At 35.6% G+C, this 16200-nt stretch overlaps 2 protein-coding genes across 2 annotated transcripts; one reads left to right on the forward strand and one right to left on the reverse strand.

The window, feature by feature from the left end:
* Positions 1-557: 557 nt before the first annotated feature.
* Positions 558-3679, forward strand: LOC113297447 (alpha/beta hydrolase domain-containing protein 17B-like). Its single transcript, XM_026545917.1, has 5 exons — positions 558-1389; positions 2088-2124; positions 2276-2512; positions 2607-2654; positions 3063-3679. Exons 1-5 carry the CDS (start codon positions 1067-1069, stop codon positions 3483-3485), a joined length of 1068 nt encoding a protein of 355 aa, XP_026401702.1. The 5' UTR covers positions 558-1066; the 3' UTR covers positions 3486-3679.
* Positions 3680-14096: 10417 nt separating this feature from the next.
* LOC113299482 lies at positions 14097-14921 on the reverse strand (the record flags this gene model as incomplete). The annotated part of the gene is made up of 2 exons (XM_026548503.1): positions 14627-14921; positions 14097-14242 (listed from the first exon to the last, which is right to left on the reverse strand). Coding segments are annotated over exons 1-2 (441 nt in total), but the record flags the coding sequence as incomplete, so codon positions are not given.
* Positions 14922-16200: the final 1279 nt, after the last annotated feature.

Here is a 16200-nt window from a genome sequence, read left to right on the forward strand (position 1 = left end):
GTTTAGCTAGATGAATAGGTTGGTCATCGGTGGCTTTTGATCGAACAAGGTCATAAGACTGATTAGGATTGTGTTCAAATTTTGGCCCCCTCTTTTAAAATCCTGGATCGCCATCCAATCCAAAATTCACTTGATTTCAGAAAATGCACCCATTGCTAGTGCACGAATTCAGCACCTATCCAAAAAGACGATACAATCAAAATTGAGAAAGAAAAAAGTTCCGCAGGTGCTACTGACGTACACGTGTATACGTCGAAGTAAAGCCTGTAGAGCGTAGTAGTCTGAATAGAAAGTAGGCCAAGTAGGTCCTACTTCTTTATTAATATATTGAATGAATATTCTAAGTTCTAACGGCTTATGTGGATGTGTCACGTGTGAGAGAATCTAGGCATTCCGAGGAGTTCAATCCGGATATCATTTTGATCCACAGAACCAAAACCCGTTACATCTGGTTCCTATCTATTCATGTTATCTAATCCTCATATATGAAAACTAAAGCATCCAACGACTGATACTGTGTATCCTGAAGCAAATACAGTTTGTTGTATGAATATTACACTAGCTGACAAAAAACAAGTCTTAAACAATCAATGCAAAGTTCCAGTGAACTCTCTCCACTCTCCACTCTCCCTCACTTCTCTTCTCTTCTCTCTGAACTCATAAAACAAGGAGTAGAGTGAGAAAACGAAGATAGAAAGTCTGTTTCCTGATTTTCTTCAATCAAACCCTAGAAATACATTTTATTATCAGTCCGAGTCTCTTATTTAAAAAGAAAACTAGAAAATCAGAAGAAAAAAAGAGAAATGAAGTTTATTCTGATCTCAGATAATTTTTAAAAGTTTGATGTACATAATACTGTTTTCCCAAACCCTAGTTTAGATAAGAACCCCATTTATCGTTTCTCATTTCTATCCGTTCATCTACTCAAAATGAAGTAAATCCATGATTTATCTTCATATGTAAAGCTCTGGGGTGTGCTTGTGCAGTTTCTGTATATCAGATTTGAAGCCCTAAAGATTGGTTTTTTAAGAGTATGTTAGGTTGTCAATGATTTGGGAGGTAATCAATGGTTTTGGGGAGAAATGGGTGTTTGATTTCAAATTTAGCAGCAAAGTTAGCTTTTTTTCCACCACGTCCGTCAACTTATCAGTTGAAGAAAGAAGAAAATGGAAAGTTTGTTTTGGTTTCATCATCAATTAATCAGGAAGATTCATCAATGGATGTTAGACAACTCAAAACTAAGCGTGGGAAAAAGATTGTAGCTATGTATCTAAGAAATCCTTATGCTCGTTTAACTCTTCTTTATTCACATGGAAATGCAGCTGATCTTGGTCAACTTTATGATCTTTTTGTTCAGCTCAAACTTAATCTTAGAGTTAATCTCATGGGGTTAGTGTCTACTTAACTACAATCTACTTTTAGGGTTTGTTTTTGTGATAATCTTTAATGAATTTAGTTTTTTTTTTCGTTTAATTTAATCATAGTTTGATCCTTCAATTGTGTTATGGAATTAATTTTTTATTTTTACTTTGCTACTTTAAACATGTGTTTTTGTTGAATTCTGTTAAATTGTCTTTTGGTTGTATTTGGATTCTTGAATCAAAAAAGGTTTTATTCTTTTTATCTCTTTTAGGTATTTCCTTATGTGATATCTATCCTCTTCGAGTTAGTTTCCACTTTTTACATTTTTTTTTGTCTTATTTTTCCCTGGTAAAATTCCATCGTAATTTATACACGAAGATTTTGCGATCTCCATTTATTTTTCCTTTCTCACTTTATGTGATTCAAAGATATCTTGTTTGTATTCTTTTGTTTTTATATAAATCTTTTGAATTCTACCTTTTAGTATCTCTCCCAGTGATCTTACTTTTCAAGTACTTCGATTGCATCATCTTACCTTCCTTTGTTAGATCCTTCTTAATTTTTGGGCATTTCTAGTTTTCCAATTTAACTTTGCATATCTACTTCACCATTTGTTAGTTTTCTTGCTTAGTTGCATTTCTTGTTCTCAATTTTCATATCTTCATCCAAATTTTTCCCATTTCTATGACGTTTCTGATCATATCCAAGTTGGTTTCAATTTGCAGATACGACTATTCGGGGTATGGGGCGTCTACTGGTAAGGTGGGGTTCTTCTTTGGCTCATCCATATAATATATTACGTCAATATTTGGATTTCCAGGATTGCTACTCTTTTCTTAAAACTGTGTCTATCATCCTACCACCATTATCTGAGTACCCACCACTTAAGCTTGTGATTTTGTGTACAATTCAGCCAAGTGAGCATGATACCTATGCTGACATTGAAGCAGTATATGAATGTCTTCAAACTGAGTATGGAGTTAGTCAAGAAGACTTGATTTTGTATGGTCAATCAGTCGGAAGTGGACCCACGCTCCATCTAGCAGCTAAGTTGCCAAGGTTGAGAGGTGTGGTTCTACACAGTGCTATACTATCAGGACTTCGCGTTCTTTGTCAATTGAAAGTCACTCTCTGCTTTGACATATATAAAGTGAGTATCTCACGATCCTTGCATCAATTTGTAATGAGCATTTTGTTTTTCTTTTTTGCAATTTTGATGTACTAAAAATACCGTAACAATGCAGAACATCAACAAAATTAAAAAGGTGAAATGCCCGGTGCTTGTCATACATGTGAGTACCTTCTTGATTCGTTTCATCTTTTATCAAGCTCACTGGTTTTATTATTTAGAGTGCTTGTGAAATCAGAAGCTCATTATACAAAATTTTCACTGTAAGCTATTCCTTTCATCCGCCTGTTTCCTTTTCAAGTGATCATAGATACAGTCCGTTCTGTCTTCGTTGAAATGACTAATTGGAGCAACAAGAGTTTATACTAGTTCCCCAAGAATGTTGACAATGCTTCAGTTAGTAAAGTTGGTGATTCATTTCTATTATACTTCCTTTACAACTCTTGGCTTCTTTTATTAAGGAATTTATCACCAAACTGTTGGGACTGTTCAAAGATGTTATGTTTTAAATTGCGAAATTGGGAGCGGATTATATGAAGTATGTAATGTGGTGGTTTAAATATTATTGTAGGGCACTGAAGATGACGTAGTAAATTGGTTTCATGGAAATGGGTTATGGCAATTATCAAGGGAACCCTATGAACCCTTATGGATCAAAGGAGGTGGACACTGCAACTTAGAGCTCTACCCTGATTACATACGTCATTTGTATGGATTCATCCAAGAAATGGAGAAGATGACAACAGAAACCCGCTTGAAGAAGATCCGTCAAACTCTTAGGCTGCCAAAAACAAATCCTAATTCTTCGTCTACAACTGCTGCTACTAACAAATGTTACTGTTCTTGTAGCATTAGATGTTGTTGCTGTTGGCCCAAGTGTCTGAGTTGCTCATGTCCAGATTGCTCATGTCCGGATTGCTCATGTCTAAATTGTTCTTGCCTGAGTTTCTCGCGAATTCGTAAATGCTGCCTAAATTTTTTCTGCTGTCAATAGTTCAGATTGGTTGGGGAGAGGGTTTAGGGAACCGAAATTGGGGTGATTATTATGTTTTACAGAGAAAAATATTTGCTGGCATCTGCTTAAACCCTCTTTCATAGGCAGTCATTGTTGTGTGCAATAAGGAGGGAAACTGTTTAGTTGCAAGCAAAAAAAATTAAATGGATATTTTTTCATCATTTTAGATTTTATGTGTTTGATTCATCTCTTTAGATCAGATGTTCTATTTTTGTGAAGTTATGTTACTAGTTAAAACAACATAACTAATTGAAGAGCCCTGATCGATTGGGTGGGCAAGGTTGTATAGTTAAAGGTTGGTTGGTGCAGCAAGGCAGTTCCAGATAGTATATACTACAACCCAACCAGGAAACGAAGAACTCTTAGATGGATCCAGAACCTGATTTTTTCATTTCTTAAGAGAAACTGTTGGAAAAATATCTTTGCTACCGATTTTTTAATAACACAATTCATGTACTATCCGTCGAACTCTTTATAACATGATTTCGTCTATGTATTATATCCCTTTATAACATGATTTCGTCTATGTATTATATCCCGTAATGCTAACACCAAAACAAGAAAATTATTGTCACAAAAAAAGAAGGATAGAAAGGTATGATCAATTTAAAACATCGTATTAAAGGAAACCTACTTGAATGCTAACACCAAAACAAGAAAAGAAGGATAGAATGGGATGATCAATTTAAAACATCGTATTAAAGGAAACCTACTTGAACCGATGTGAGTAATAATCTTTTCTTATGATGTTATTCGTCCTGTATATATGTTGTAACGGTTTCATAACGACACGTCTCCCAAGGTACAACAGTTTCATTCGTCATTAACATAACACTGCAATACGACGAATATAGCGAACACAATCTGATATGGTACAAATTCTTCTTTGACACTTGACAGCAATATACAAACTACAACATCTAGTACTAGTTTCTGTCTCTAAAACACACTATTATGTAAGGAGAATGAGTGGGGTTTAAATAGATGCAAAGAGACTCTTGGAAAAGTCTTTTCGTGGAGAGTCACGTCCCTTAGTATAAGACACTTCATATTGAAAAGGTTTAAGTGGGTGGACACATCAATTCACACAAATTGTTTCAATTTGAATTTCAAATTTCAACTAACTAAATCATCTTCTATTCAAAAATTCCAACAATCCCCCACATTGGATATAAATTCATGCAAATTTAATGCTGACACTAGAAAGAGTTTGTCCGTGGAACATTACTGCATGGGGATAGATAACTATTGGCTTCGAATTTTCCATAGTGAATGCCTACCGGGTTTACTAGTTGCTCGGTGAATTCGGTGTCTTGAACTGCTCAACTTTATGATATAACCCGATGCAATAGATATCACACAACTTATTTCCTTACATGCATGATTGCTTCTCGGTTGAACGTTCTTGTTATTTTATGAGTGTTCTAGATTAACATAAACTTATATATAGTTATCATAGAAGCGACCCCACTTCTCACTCATTTGCTAATCTTTGTCAAAGACGTCAAGACTAGAGTTACATTAGGATATACTTTTATTCTTGACACCCCCACATTTTGTGTGATTTATGAAAGACTTTCGTTCTTTCCATAATAACAGAATTATCTTTCCATATACTTTCCAATAACCACCACAATTCTGAGGTATACTACTGTGATCTGAAACATCATCATTTCTTTTGATGATCTTAGCTATTTCTTTATTAACAATATCTTTGTTAATCTCTGTATATAACTAAAGTTGCAAAAGGGTGCAAGCATAAATTGAAACTTGGAGATTTCATTATGCTTCATCACAATCGATCGGTGCCAAGGACAAGTCTCAATTGTCATCTTACCTTCAATCTTGTACACTATATTTAATGGTCATTTTCCTAGACCAAGATCAAGTTGACCTTAAACTAATCGGTAGTCTCGAAACTCTTGAAGATGCATATTTTCCGTATCAGGTTATCGAGCTTACGAGTTACATACCTACACAATTTTATGAATTGATTACTGGTTTAGTTCTATGTCCAGACTCGATCTGTTCTGGATCTTTGTTCGTAGATGATTTTCCCTTTAGTTCAATCGGTGATTATCAAGTTATCTCTAGGTTGGTGATCACAACTTAGTCGAAGAGAAAATCAGAGAAAGATAACTGGTAGGTCGGAAAACCTACAATAAAATACTGCAAGTGCACATCGTCTAACTAGTAGAACAATGGCAAGTACAGGTCGTTCCCACGAGGAGTGTGAAATATTACTACTAACTAATATCAAAAGTAACTAATCAAATAATATACTTCGAAAGTTTTAAGAATTTGTAACTAAGATTAGGAAAACAAGTAATGGAATATGTAACCAAAGACGTGAGAGTGTTAAGGATCCGGGAATCCGTTGTAGGTGAGTTACTTGCATTCAATTACAAAGGGTCTCAATTTTACTCATGTAGAATCGCAAACCTAGCTACTCATACATGGAAGATATTTCATTAAAGAATCGTTGACAAGAATCATCAAAAATGAATTATTTGTTCTCACCTAAAAGTAGAATTTCTAAGCACTAATCATACATGGCATGAAGAGTCGAGGAATATTCATAACTCAATTATCGCTTAGGTTCAATGAGTTTTCCTACCAATCTAACGATGAACTATACATGGCATAGCACATGAAAAATCTAACTAGAAAAGAAACATTGATAGACAGACAAAATTATTAAAATTAACTTCCATCGGTAGAAAACCCATGTTCAAGAACACAAATAAATCAACCTACAACTTCATCCTTTCATCCTAACATGGATTAGCTTGACATGACTTTCCCAAAAACCATAAAAAAATAAAACATCAATAACTAATCAAAATGAAAATGGAGAACACCAACTGCAAACCCTAGTCTTAGTGTCCTGTTGTAGACGGCACTGCAGCCGCAGCCTCCCTTCAAAGACGTCTGCACCTCTCTAAATAAACCAAAAGGAAAATGCCCATAACTGCTCCTCCAACCAGCCTCCCGTAATCAAGCCAAAAATCATTTTCTTTCCTTATTCGAGCGAAAGAATTAATTCCCATTCAATGGATAAACAATTAGCTCCACGATCTCCTCTCTCCATCCATATATTTCACTTCTATATATATCTCCTAGATCTTCTTAACTAACTGACCAAATATTTCCAATTTGATTGGATTCGCCAGCTGTGGTAACTAATGGATTTCCGAAAGACTAAAGCCATCCAACCATATAGATGCTTCTCCACCAAAACCGATTCATCCATCACCAGAACCTTAACTTGGTTGCTGCCAGTTCAAGAGTTCCCAAAACACGTATCACCTCATCCAAAGTTAGCTTCTCCGGCCATAAAGTCTTTCTCCACCGGCAGACAATATCTCCATTGCTCCCGCCAGCCATCATTACTTCATTGCTTCATCTCGACCCCAGCACCTTCTTCTCTTTTCCGTCTCAGTGGATGAACTCCATTACCACTCATACATCTTGCAAAGAGCTGTTGCCATGATGACGACTTCCAAATCCAACTCCTTTCGGAAACCGGCAACAACACTATCTCTACATCGACCACTGCAGCCTTCACATCAGCCAGTCCATCTTCTCGCATCCTCTCTGTGTTGCTTCTCTACTGCCTGCATGGACTTGCTTGCAATCACCCCTGACTGAACTCAATTTCAGTCGATACAGCACCATATGAACCAGCCAACATAGCCAGCTAAACAACCCATTGTTGGAAAACGATTAATAAAAAAATAACTTTTTAAAGTTTTAATAAAAAATTATAATTTATTGTTTTCTTTTGTGAATGAAACTTTTTAGTCCCACATTGTGGAGTTTCCAATTTTTAGTAGTTTTAAGAAACTATATAAACTTATTAGTCCCACATTGTGGAGTTTCCACTTCTTAAATTGTTTTATTCCATTATATAAAGAAATTCACTACTTTTGTAAAATCTATGGGAAAGCGGTTGCTCTATATTTTAGAGGGACCCCTAAGAAAAAATATTATATAGCGTTAAGAGTTCGCGATTTTCCTTAACGGTTTTTTCGGAGTTGCCAAGCTCAAGTTGAGCATCTACTACATATGCTAGTAGTAGGTGTAGTAAGGTGCTTTATCCTGGAGATATCCGTCCTGTGAGGGCTATAGCATCACTCTTGAGTGTAGCCGGGCGCTAATGTCTTAAGGGAAACGTGTTGAACACGTGACTCACTCTGTTTTTCCAAAGTTTTGCCTTGTTACTGTTGTGGAGATATGAGAAGCTCGTTCGTTTCGTCAATCGATCAATTCCATTATAAAGGAGCTAAGTATCAATAACTTTTGCTTATTTGATTTTTTATTTATTTTGATTATTGCACCCAACAATCTTAAGACAGTAGAATTTGTAATAATCGAAAATGGTTGGTTGGTTTGTGAATCATGGATGTTAATTGTGGAGTGAAAAACAAAAACAATTTTTTGGTCAGCTGTAGAGTTTCAAGATTATCTCTTAACCTAGAAGGAATTTCGATGAACCCTTTTGACACAACGTAGTAGACATTCTGATAGTTACCCACGTAAAATTTCAGAATTTTTGGAGTTGTAAAAGTATTTTTTTGATATTTTACAAAACAGACAAATGTTCCTGAAAAATTCTGACGGGCAAACTTTTGTTGTTAACTAAAGTATTTTTTATGGGGTAATCATGAGTTTTTTGATATGGTGGTTCAAACGAAGTTTGTAAATCTAGATATTATATTCAAAACTCATATTTTATCTTCCGTTTCAGAACTAAGGTTTGTGAGATGTGGTGTATTAGGTGATTGGGAAATTACCGTGTCAGTGGTCAGAGTATAAACGAAGATTGTAACATGAAATTGAAAAGGAACATGGCTACCAGGCGCATGTGGATGAACACAAGTCTTCCAAAGCTGACAAAGGCGGGAATATCAAACACAACTCTAACCGTAGTCTTCATAAGAAATGTATGTTTCGTAAAACTGAATCCGGCGTTACTTTAATTAAGGGTGATTGTTATGTTTGTAAAATTCCGGGCCATACGGTAGTAAAGTGTAGACAACATAAAACCTTAATAAGTAGAAAGTTAATGCTAATTTAGTTGAAACAAATTAGAACGAGTTCATTGACATGATGTCGGAAGTTTTTTTTTTTTTAACAACCAATGTGAGAGACCAGAAGGTGGACTCTGGAGCCACCAAGAATGTTTGTTGAAACAGAGACCTGTTCACCTCCTATCAGAGGATAGGGGATGTCGAGAAACTCTTTTTGAGTAACTCATCTGCGATAGAGGTTGCATAAAAGGAAAAGGTCGATCCGAAGCTCATATCTGTAATACTCTCACATTAAATGAAGTTTTCATGTTCCAAGCATATGCAAGAATCTTGTATCTTGTTCTATTGTAGATGGAAAAAGATTTATGATCTTAATTTTTTTCTGGAAAACTTGTTGTAACAAGGAAGTTATTTTTTAAGCAAGAGTTATATGACTTTGGGTCTATATAAGCTTAACGGAAAAAACTGATGATGTGAACATAGTTGATTCTTGTGCTTTCTTTATGTGATTGATTGTTTTATGTGGTAAGCTTGTAAGTAAACTTATAAGTCAATGCTTAACTGGATAGCATAGGCTGCGTACCCAAACTTAGTTTGGACGTTGAACACAAAAGTGAAATCTGTGAAGAATCAAATTTGCTTTAAAACCTTTTAGCACAAATGTTCAGAGTAATTCTAAGCCTTTAGAATGAATTCAGTTAGGCCTAGATGACATGAGTTCAACCTAAAATCACTATGGTAAAAGATGGTTTATAACTTCCGTAGATGATTGTACGAGGTACTGTCTTGTATACTTGCTTAGGGATAAGGATGATGCCTTAGAAGCCTTAAGATGTATAAACTTGAAGTTCAAAACCAATTAGAAGACTTGAACATAACAACTGTATCCTTAAGAAGATGATAATTGTCATGTTGATTAGTTCAGGATTACCTGCGGCCTTGTGGGGGGAGGCAGTCATGTTAACTAGTATATCCTGAATAGAGTACCCTTAAGGATCAAATAAAACTCCATATGATTTATGGATAGGTAGATGACCTTCTTATGAATATGTCAAAGTGTGGGGGTGTTTGACTAAGATTGTAATTCCTCTTCCTAGAAGAACTAGATAGAAACCAAAAATGGTGATTGTGTCTTCATATAAGGTATGCTGAGTATACTTCTACATATAGATTTTTGGTTGTGTGTTCTGATTTTTCATACTTCTGGTGTGATTTTTCTGACTTTGTTGTGAATACTATTACATAATCTAGGGATGCTGAGTTCTTTGAACATGTTTAGTCTTAAACCTGTACCTCATTAGAGATGTGTTGTTGATCCCCTAGATTTATTTTCAAATAGTCAGAACTTATCTTAAAGGAAGATGAAGTTAAGGTTGAGCCTAAGAGAAGTAAAACAATTAGACTTGAGACTTCTTATGAAGCCGACTTCATAACATGCCTAGCGTAGTCTAAGCCCTGGACTTGTAAAGAATCCTTGATATCTACTGAAACCCCATTCTGGTAAGAAGCTTCATTTAGTGAAATGGACTCAGTCCGTTGGAACCTGACTTGGGAGGTTTACAGTTTACCTCCAGAGAGTAAGACCATGAGATGTAAAAACGTCTTTAAGAGGAAACATTAGGTATATGGAACTGTAGAAAAATATTAGGCTAAGTTGGTAGCTAAAGGCTATAAACTAAAAGAAGGTGTATATTTTCTTGATTCTTATTCACATGTGACGAGATTTACTTACGTTGAGATGCTAATTGTTATTGCTGTCATAAACAAATTAGAGATACATCAGATGGATGCTAAGACAACTTTTCTAAAATCGTGAATTGGATAAAGAAATTTACATAGACCAACCTGAGGACTTTGTAGTGAAAGGTTATGATGACAAAGTTTGTAAGTTGAACAAAATTTTGTATGGTTTATAAAATAAACACGTAAACAGTGACATGGAAAATTTGATCATGTGATAATGTGTAGTGGATTTAAGTTAATGAATCTGACAAGTATATTTACAAGTAACTTGTTAAGGATGCCTGTGTGATTGTATGCTTGTATGTTGATGATATGCTTATACTTGATACAAACATAGATGTGATTAATTCCACTAAAAACATGCGCTGAATGAGAACGTTGACTTGAAAGACTTAGGTCCTGTTGATGTAATCTTAGGGACGAGGATTAGAAAATAATCTAACATATGTAGTCTTAGTCATTCTCATTATTTTGAATTTGTGCTTAAGTGATACAATCGGTGTGATTGTAAGCCTTCTTGTACTCCGTACGATTATTCTTGTAGACTCAAGAAAAAAGGGTAATGGAGTATCTTAACTTGAATACTCAAGAGTTATAGGATGTATAATGAATTTAATGAACTGTAAGAGTCCAGACATTGCCTATATTGTGAGTAAGTTAAGTAGATATAATTATAGTCCAGAGCAATAGCATTCAGATGCACTGAGTAGAGTATTATGGTACCTAAAATACTATATTACCTTTTATTTGATTCATCAAAGGTATCTTGCTGTCCTTGAGGGACTTTGTGATGTAAACTGGATAGTTGACTCAGAGGAGTCTAAGTCTACGAGTGGATATGTTTCACTCTAGCATCAGGGTTTGTTTTTGGAAGATTTACAAACAAACATATATTGCTCAATTCATTATGGAATCTGAGATTATTGAGTTAGATAAAGCACGAGAGGGGGCCGAGTGCCTAAGATGTTTTTTTAGAAGACATTCCTCTCTGGCATAGGTCTGTGCCAGCTATATCTATACATTGTGTTAGCCAAGATATAATAGCTAAAGCTGAAAATAACTAATCTCAATCGGAGTTATTTCCATTAATTGGATAAAGTCCAAGGAGAATATCGCGCAATCTTTGATGAAAGGTTTATCCCAAGAGATAGTTAGAAATGCATCGAGGGGGAAGGGGCTTAAGCTCATAAATTAAACTTGCCATGAAAGATACTCAACCTTGATGACTGGAGATCCCAAGATCAAGGTTTCGAATGAGACAACTAATTTTTGGTGGGTAAAAGTAAACACTATCAGAGAATTTTATTCTCTGTCCCTTCCCTATGGTGTAGACGTGATAATGTGACTGCATGTGAAGGATGACTTTTAAGAAGTCTTAATGAGTTCTATAGTTTCAATTTAAGATTGAAGTGGGGTGTAGCAGTAACACTTTTTATGGAAACTCACCTATCTGAATGAGGAAGTGGGACACTTCCTATGAGAATATGAGCTTTGATTCTCTAGAGCATTCTGAGAAACAGGATATGTCCAGGGCCAAATTGGACAAAATGACACGAGCTTGGCAGCAATCTTGGAGATATCACCCGTGGTTGTTATCGCGAATTACATCAAATGCTAGCAGTTCAAGAAATAGTTCACTGTCTCTAGCAAGTAATTCCGGTAATATCTTACTAAGCAAAGGTTCAAGACCTCATGGACACCTCTGCCTAAAATGGTATTTCCTGCGCTTTTTATGTGATTTTCGTTTTGATGGTTTTGGTATTACTGGAACTTAGGACCTAAAGGTCACTAAGGGTTCACTAGTTCATGCTTTTTCACTTTGGTGAAAGATACCTATAGTCTCACCATGTGAGAACTAAAGATGAAAGCTCTCAATATTATTATGATTTATGCAATCCATAGTATGACCCTGGGGTCAACACACTTTTGTGTGAGGGAGAGGACGTCGAAATGACTAGTATGATTTCAACACTTGCGCGATCAGTCTGTTTGGATCGTGAGGTTGGGATGTTGATTTACCAAGATATATCTGTGTTTTCATGTTTTATTTAGTTTTCATTCATGTGGGGGATTGTTGGAAAACGATTAATAAAAAATTAATTTTTTAAAGTTTCAATAAAAAATTATAATTTATTGTTTTCTTTTGTGAATGAAACTTTTTAGTCCCACATTGTGGAGTTTCCAATTTTTAGTAGTTTTAAGAAACTATATAAACTTATTAGTCCCACATTGTGGAGTTTCCACTTCTTAAATTGTTTTATTCCATTATATAAAGAAATTCACTACTTTTGTAAAATCTATGGGAAAGGGGTTGCTCTATATTTTAGAGGGACCCCTAAGGGAAAATATTATATAGCGTTCCTTAAGAGTTCGCGATTTTCCTTAACGGTTTTTTCAGAGTTTCCAAGCTCAAGTTGAGCATCTACTACATATGCTAGTAGTAGGTGTAGTAGGGTGTTTTATCCTGGATATATCCGTCCTGTGAGGGCTATAGCATCACTCTTGAGTGTATCCGGGCGCTAATGTCTTGAGGGAAACGTGTTGAACATGTGACTCACTCTGTTTTTCCAAAGTTTTGCCTTGTTGCTGTTGTGGAGATATGAGAAGCTCGTTCGTTTCGTCAATCGATCAATTCCATTATAAAGGAGCTAAGTATCAATAACTTTTGCTTATTTGTTTTTTTATTTATTTTAATTATTGCACCCAACACCCATTATCAGTCTCTACCAGCTGCTTCATTCCGGAACTCATGAACCACCGGCTGCACTTCAATTCAACACAACCACCATTAATCATCTCCAAAATCTTTCCAAACCATCATCACTTCCTGCAACCATTTCCATCATCATATCACTGAACAGCTTTCTCGATGGAATTCAAGCCACGAATCCACCCCATAATCATCACCAGCAACTGGTTCACCCAGAACTACTATTAAGTCTTTAGCACTCGAGCCAACACCAATTTCACCAGTTTCATTTCATTGCCACATTTTATCAAGCATCAGACTCGCATCCCTCGAGCAGAAACCCACCAATTCTCGGCACAAGACTGCCAACACCACTATTAGGTTGAAACCCATCTTCAGTGTCTTCGTGTCTGGCTCAGTCCGTTCTCTCTATCGATCATCACACCATACTCAAATGCAGAAATACTTCGAATACCATCTTCAGTTCATGTCTAAATCTGCTACAACCACGGCATCAACCAACAATTCTCGGCATGAAATAACCAGCGTCAATAACTCTTTCTAACTTCTCCCATTGTTAATCTCCATCCCCACTCTCAAAAATCATCACTTCAAGTACCAACGATTAAACGTCGACCTTCATCTTTGATTCACCAGCCGCCACCCTACTCATACCATTCCTTTTGATGAAACTCGAAATAGGAAATGAAGATTTTGTTTGGCACTGAAACGAGATGTACAAGGGTTAGTCATTGAGTGATTTCGAGGGAGTTGAGTGTATTTTAAATCTCAGGGATTTTGAGAGAGTTTGAGAGAGTGTAGGGAGTTTGAGAGAGTTTTGTGTTTTTGAGTTCAGGGAGTTTGGGGGAGTGTAGGGTGTTTGAGAGAGTTTATTAGAGGGAGTTTGGGGGAGTTTGAGAGAGTTCACTCCTAACTCATTCTCTTTTAAGAAACAATAAACCCTTATTTGCAAATAACATTGATCTTTAATCAAAAGAAAAAAATAAATGAAAATGATCATATCTCTGTATCAATAGTATGTTATTTTGTGCAACGAGATAATTTTTTTTCCCAACGGTCTCCATACAATTCTAACTCCCTTTGTTCACGAACATTTTCCCACATATCATCCGCTATACTCTTTCTCCATGCATTAGCTTCTTGACGTTGTTGTTCTTGAGTTTGTTGTGTCAAAATTTCATCGTCATTTACAAGCGTTGATGGATGGATATCTTCCTCTTCCTCGACCGGAAACTCACCTGAACGGCATTCTTTTCATAAGAAGTTGTGTAGGCCTGCACAAGCTGTCATTATCTCCGCTTGTAACTGATACATAAATGGAGGTTGAGACTTAAAGATCAAGAAACGAGACTTCACAACACCGAACAATCTTTCAACTACATTCCTCAAAGAAGCATGACGCATGTTAAATAATTCTTCAGCCTTTTTCGCATGATTACCCGTACCAGAAAATTCTTTCAAATGATAACGTTGGCCACGAAATGGTGTTAAACAATATCGTCGGTTTGCAAACCCACCATCCCCCAAGTAATATTTACCTGAATAAAACACAAAAAGAAAACTTCGTCAAGTAGAACACGAATATAACTTAACCAAAAAACTCAAAACTTCACATTAGATAAAAGTAAAATTACCTTGCGGTATTTTCAGTCCATTTCTTTTTGTCATTGCATCGTTAAGTATTTTTGAATCATGAGCAGACCCTTCCCATCCACTGAGAACGTATATGAACTCCAAGTCGAAGTTGCAAACCACTAACACATTTTGAGATGTAATTCCATGTCGATTCCGATAAACGGCTGCATTTCTTTTCTCTACCATTGTTGGGATATGTGTACCGTCCATAGCTCCAATGCAATCCTTAAAGTAAGGATAAAATCGTGTACTCTCACGAATTTTAAATGGAGTTGCACTTGTTGGCTTAGCCATCATCCTCAGAGCTATAGAATTTAAAGCTCGCAACATCCTGTTGAAGTTTTTACTGTCCACCGAGAGCGACCAAATGTGTCACGTATTGTGCAATATCGTGAACTTTGGACAACAACGAGTAAAAATGTACCAAGCATTTCTTCAATAGAAACACATCTTGTATCACATAATGATGTAGTTTCTCTAATGATACAACATAGTTTTAGAAAAATATCAGGGTACATCCTATAACTTCTTCGAAAGTTTTCTGGGTCTTGACGCAAAACTCTCCTTATATAGTTATATCCAAACAAAGTAACTGGGCGTCTCATTGGTCTTTCAATATGCTGACTTTGTATGTATTGCAATTGCTTGATTATATCCATCAACCATGAATGCACCGCTGAAAGTATATTCAAAAATATGGATAGTTCAAATTCATTATTGCTGCTTACCTCTTCATCATCACTGCTTTCTTCTTCTGTATCAAAGGCTTCATCTTCACTATCAGTAGATAAATCCAAATCAGACATGTTCACCTAAAAAGATGATAAAAGTACTTTTTTTTAATAGAATCATCATATTTCAAAAGCATAAAAGTATATGTATATAGAAAATAAGCATATAGAATATAAAGTTCATAAATTCAATCATAATAACCATAAAGATGTCAACCCATAAAAATTAGTAACAATCAATCCATAACAATAAGTTCTCCACTAGGAGAAAAGAAAATTAAATACTAATAGTTATGAAGAAAAACGATCAAATGTTGTAACTCTAAAAGCCCATTAAACCTAATATAAACTTGCAAAGATGACAGGTTTATGCTTTTAACTTTGAACCAATCCACAACTTTCTCTCTTCAGGAGTAAAACGTATGAATAAGTTCTTCTTGTGATTGTTGTCCAGCATTTCAATTACTTTCAGCTTATTTTCCAAAGAAATTTCATTCATGCCATAAACAAGATCCCATACTTGGTTATCTTTCTTATCCTTATCAATTCTGCGCATTTCTTTTTCAATTTTGGGGTCTTCTTTCTCTTTCGAAATAAGAGCATGCATTGAATCAATAGAAGAAGCAATCGATGAACTGTTGGCAATCAATTTCTCTAGATAATCAGACTGCCCAGTAGGATTAGTTGATGTATAAGAGTCACCAATGTCACACCTTGGTCTTTTCTTTGGTGCCGTTTTTCTGACAGGAATTTTCTTTGTGTTCATATCTTGAGTTTCATCTTTATCTTGTTCATCACTTTCCTCTAATCCATATCCCACGTATGATACGTTAAAAGCATTA

This window comes from Papaver somniferum, chromosome 7, assembly GCF_003573695.1.
Source record: "Papaver somniferum cultivar HN1 chromosome 7, ASM357369v1, whole genome shotgun sequence".
Lineage (NCBI taxonomy): Eukaryota > Viridiplantae > Streptophyta > Magnoliopsida > Ranunculales > Papaveraceae > Papaver > Papaver somniferum.

What these genes read in the sequence shown, in the direction of transcription:
- LOC113297447 (XM_026545917.1), top strand. Translation starts at nt 1,067, where the DNA reads ATGGTTTTGGGGAGAAATGGGTGTTTGATTTCAAATTTAGCAGCAAAG. An exon ending in CTTAGAGTTAATCTCATGGG is followed by an intron (nt 1,390 to 2,087) that starts GTTAGTGTCTAC and finishes TTCAATTTGCAG; the next exon opens with ATACGACTATTCGGGGTATG. An exon ending in ATGGGGCGTCTACTGGTAAG is followed by an intron (nt 2,125 to 2,275) that starts GTGGGGTTCTTC and finishes TGTACAATTCAG; the next exon opens with CCAAGTGAGCATGATACCTA.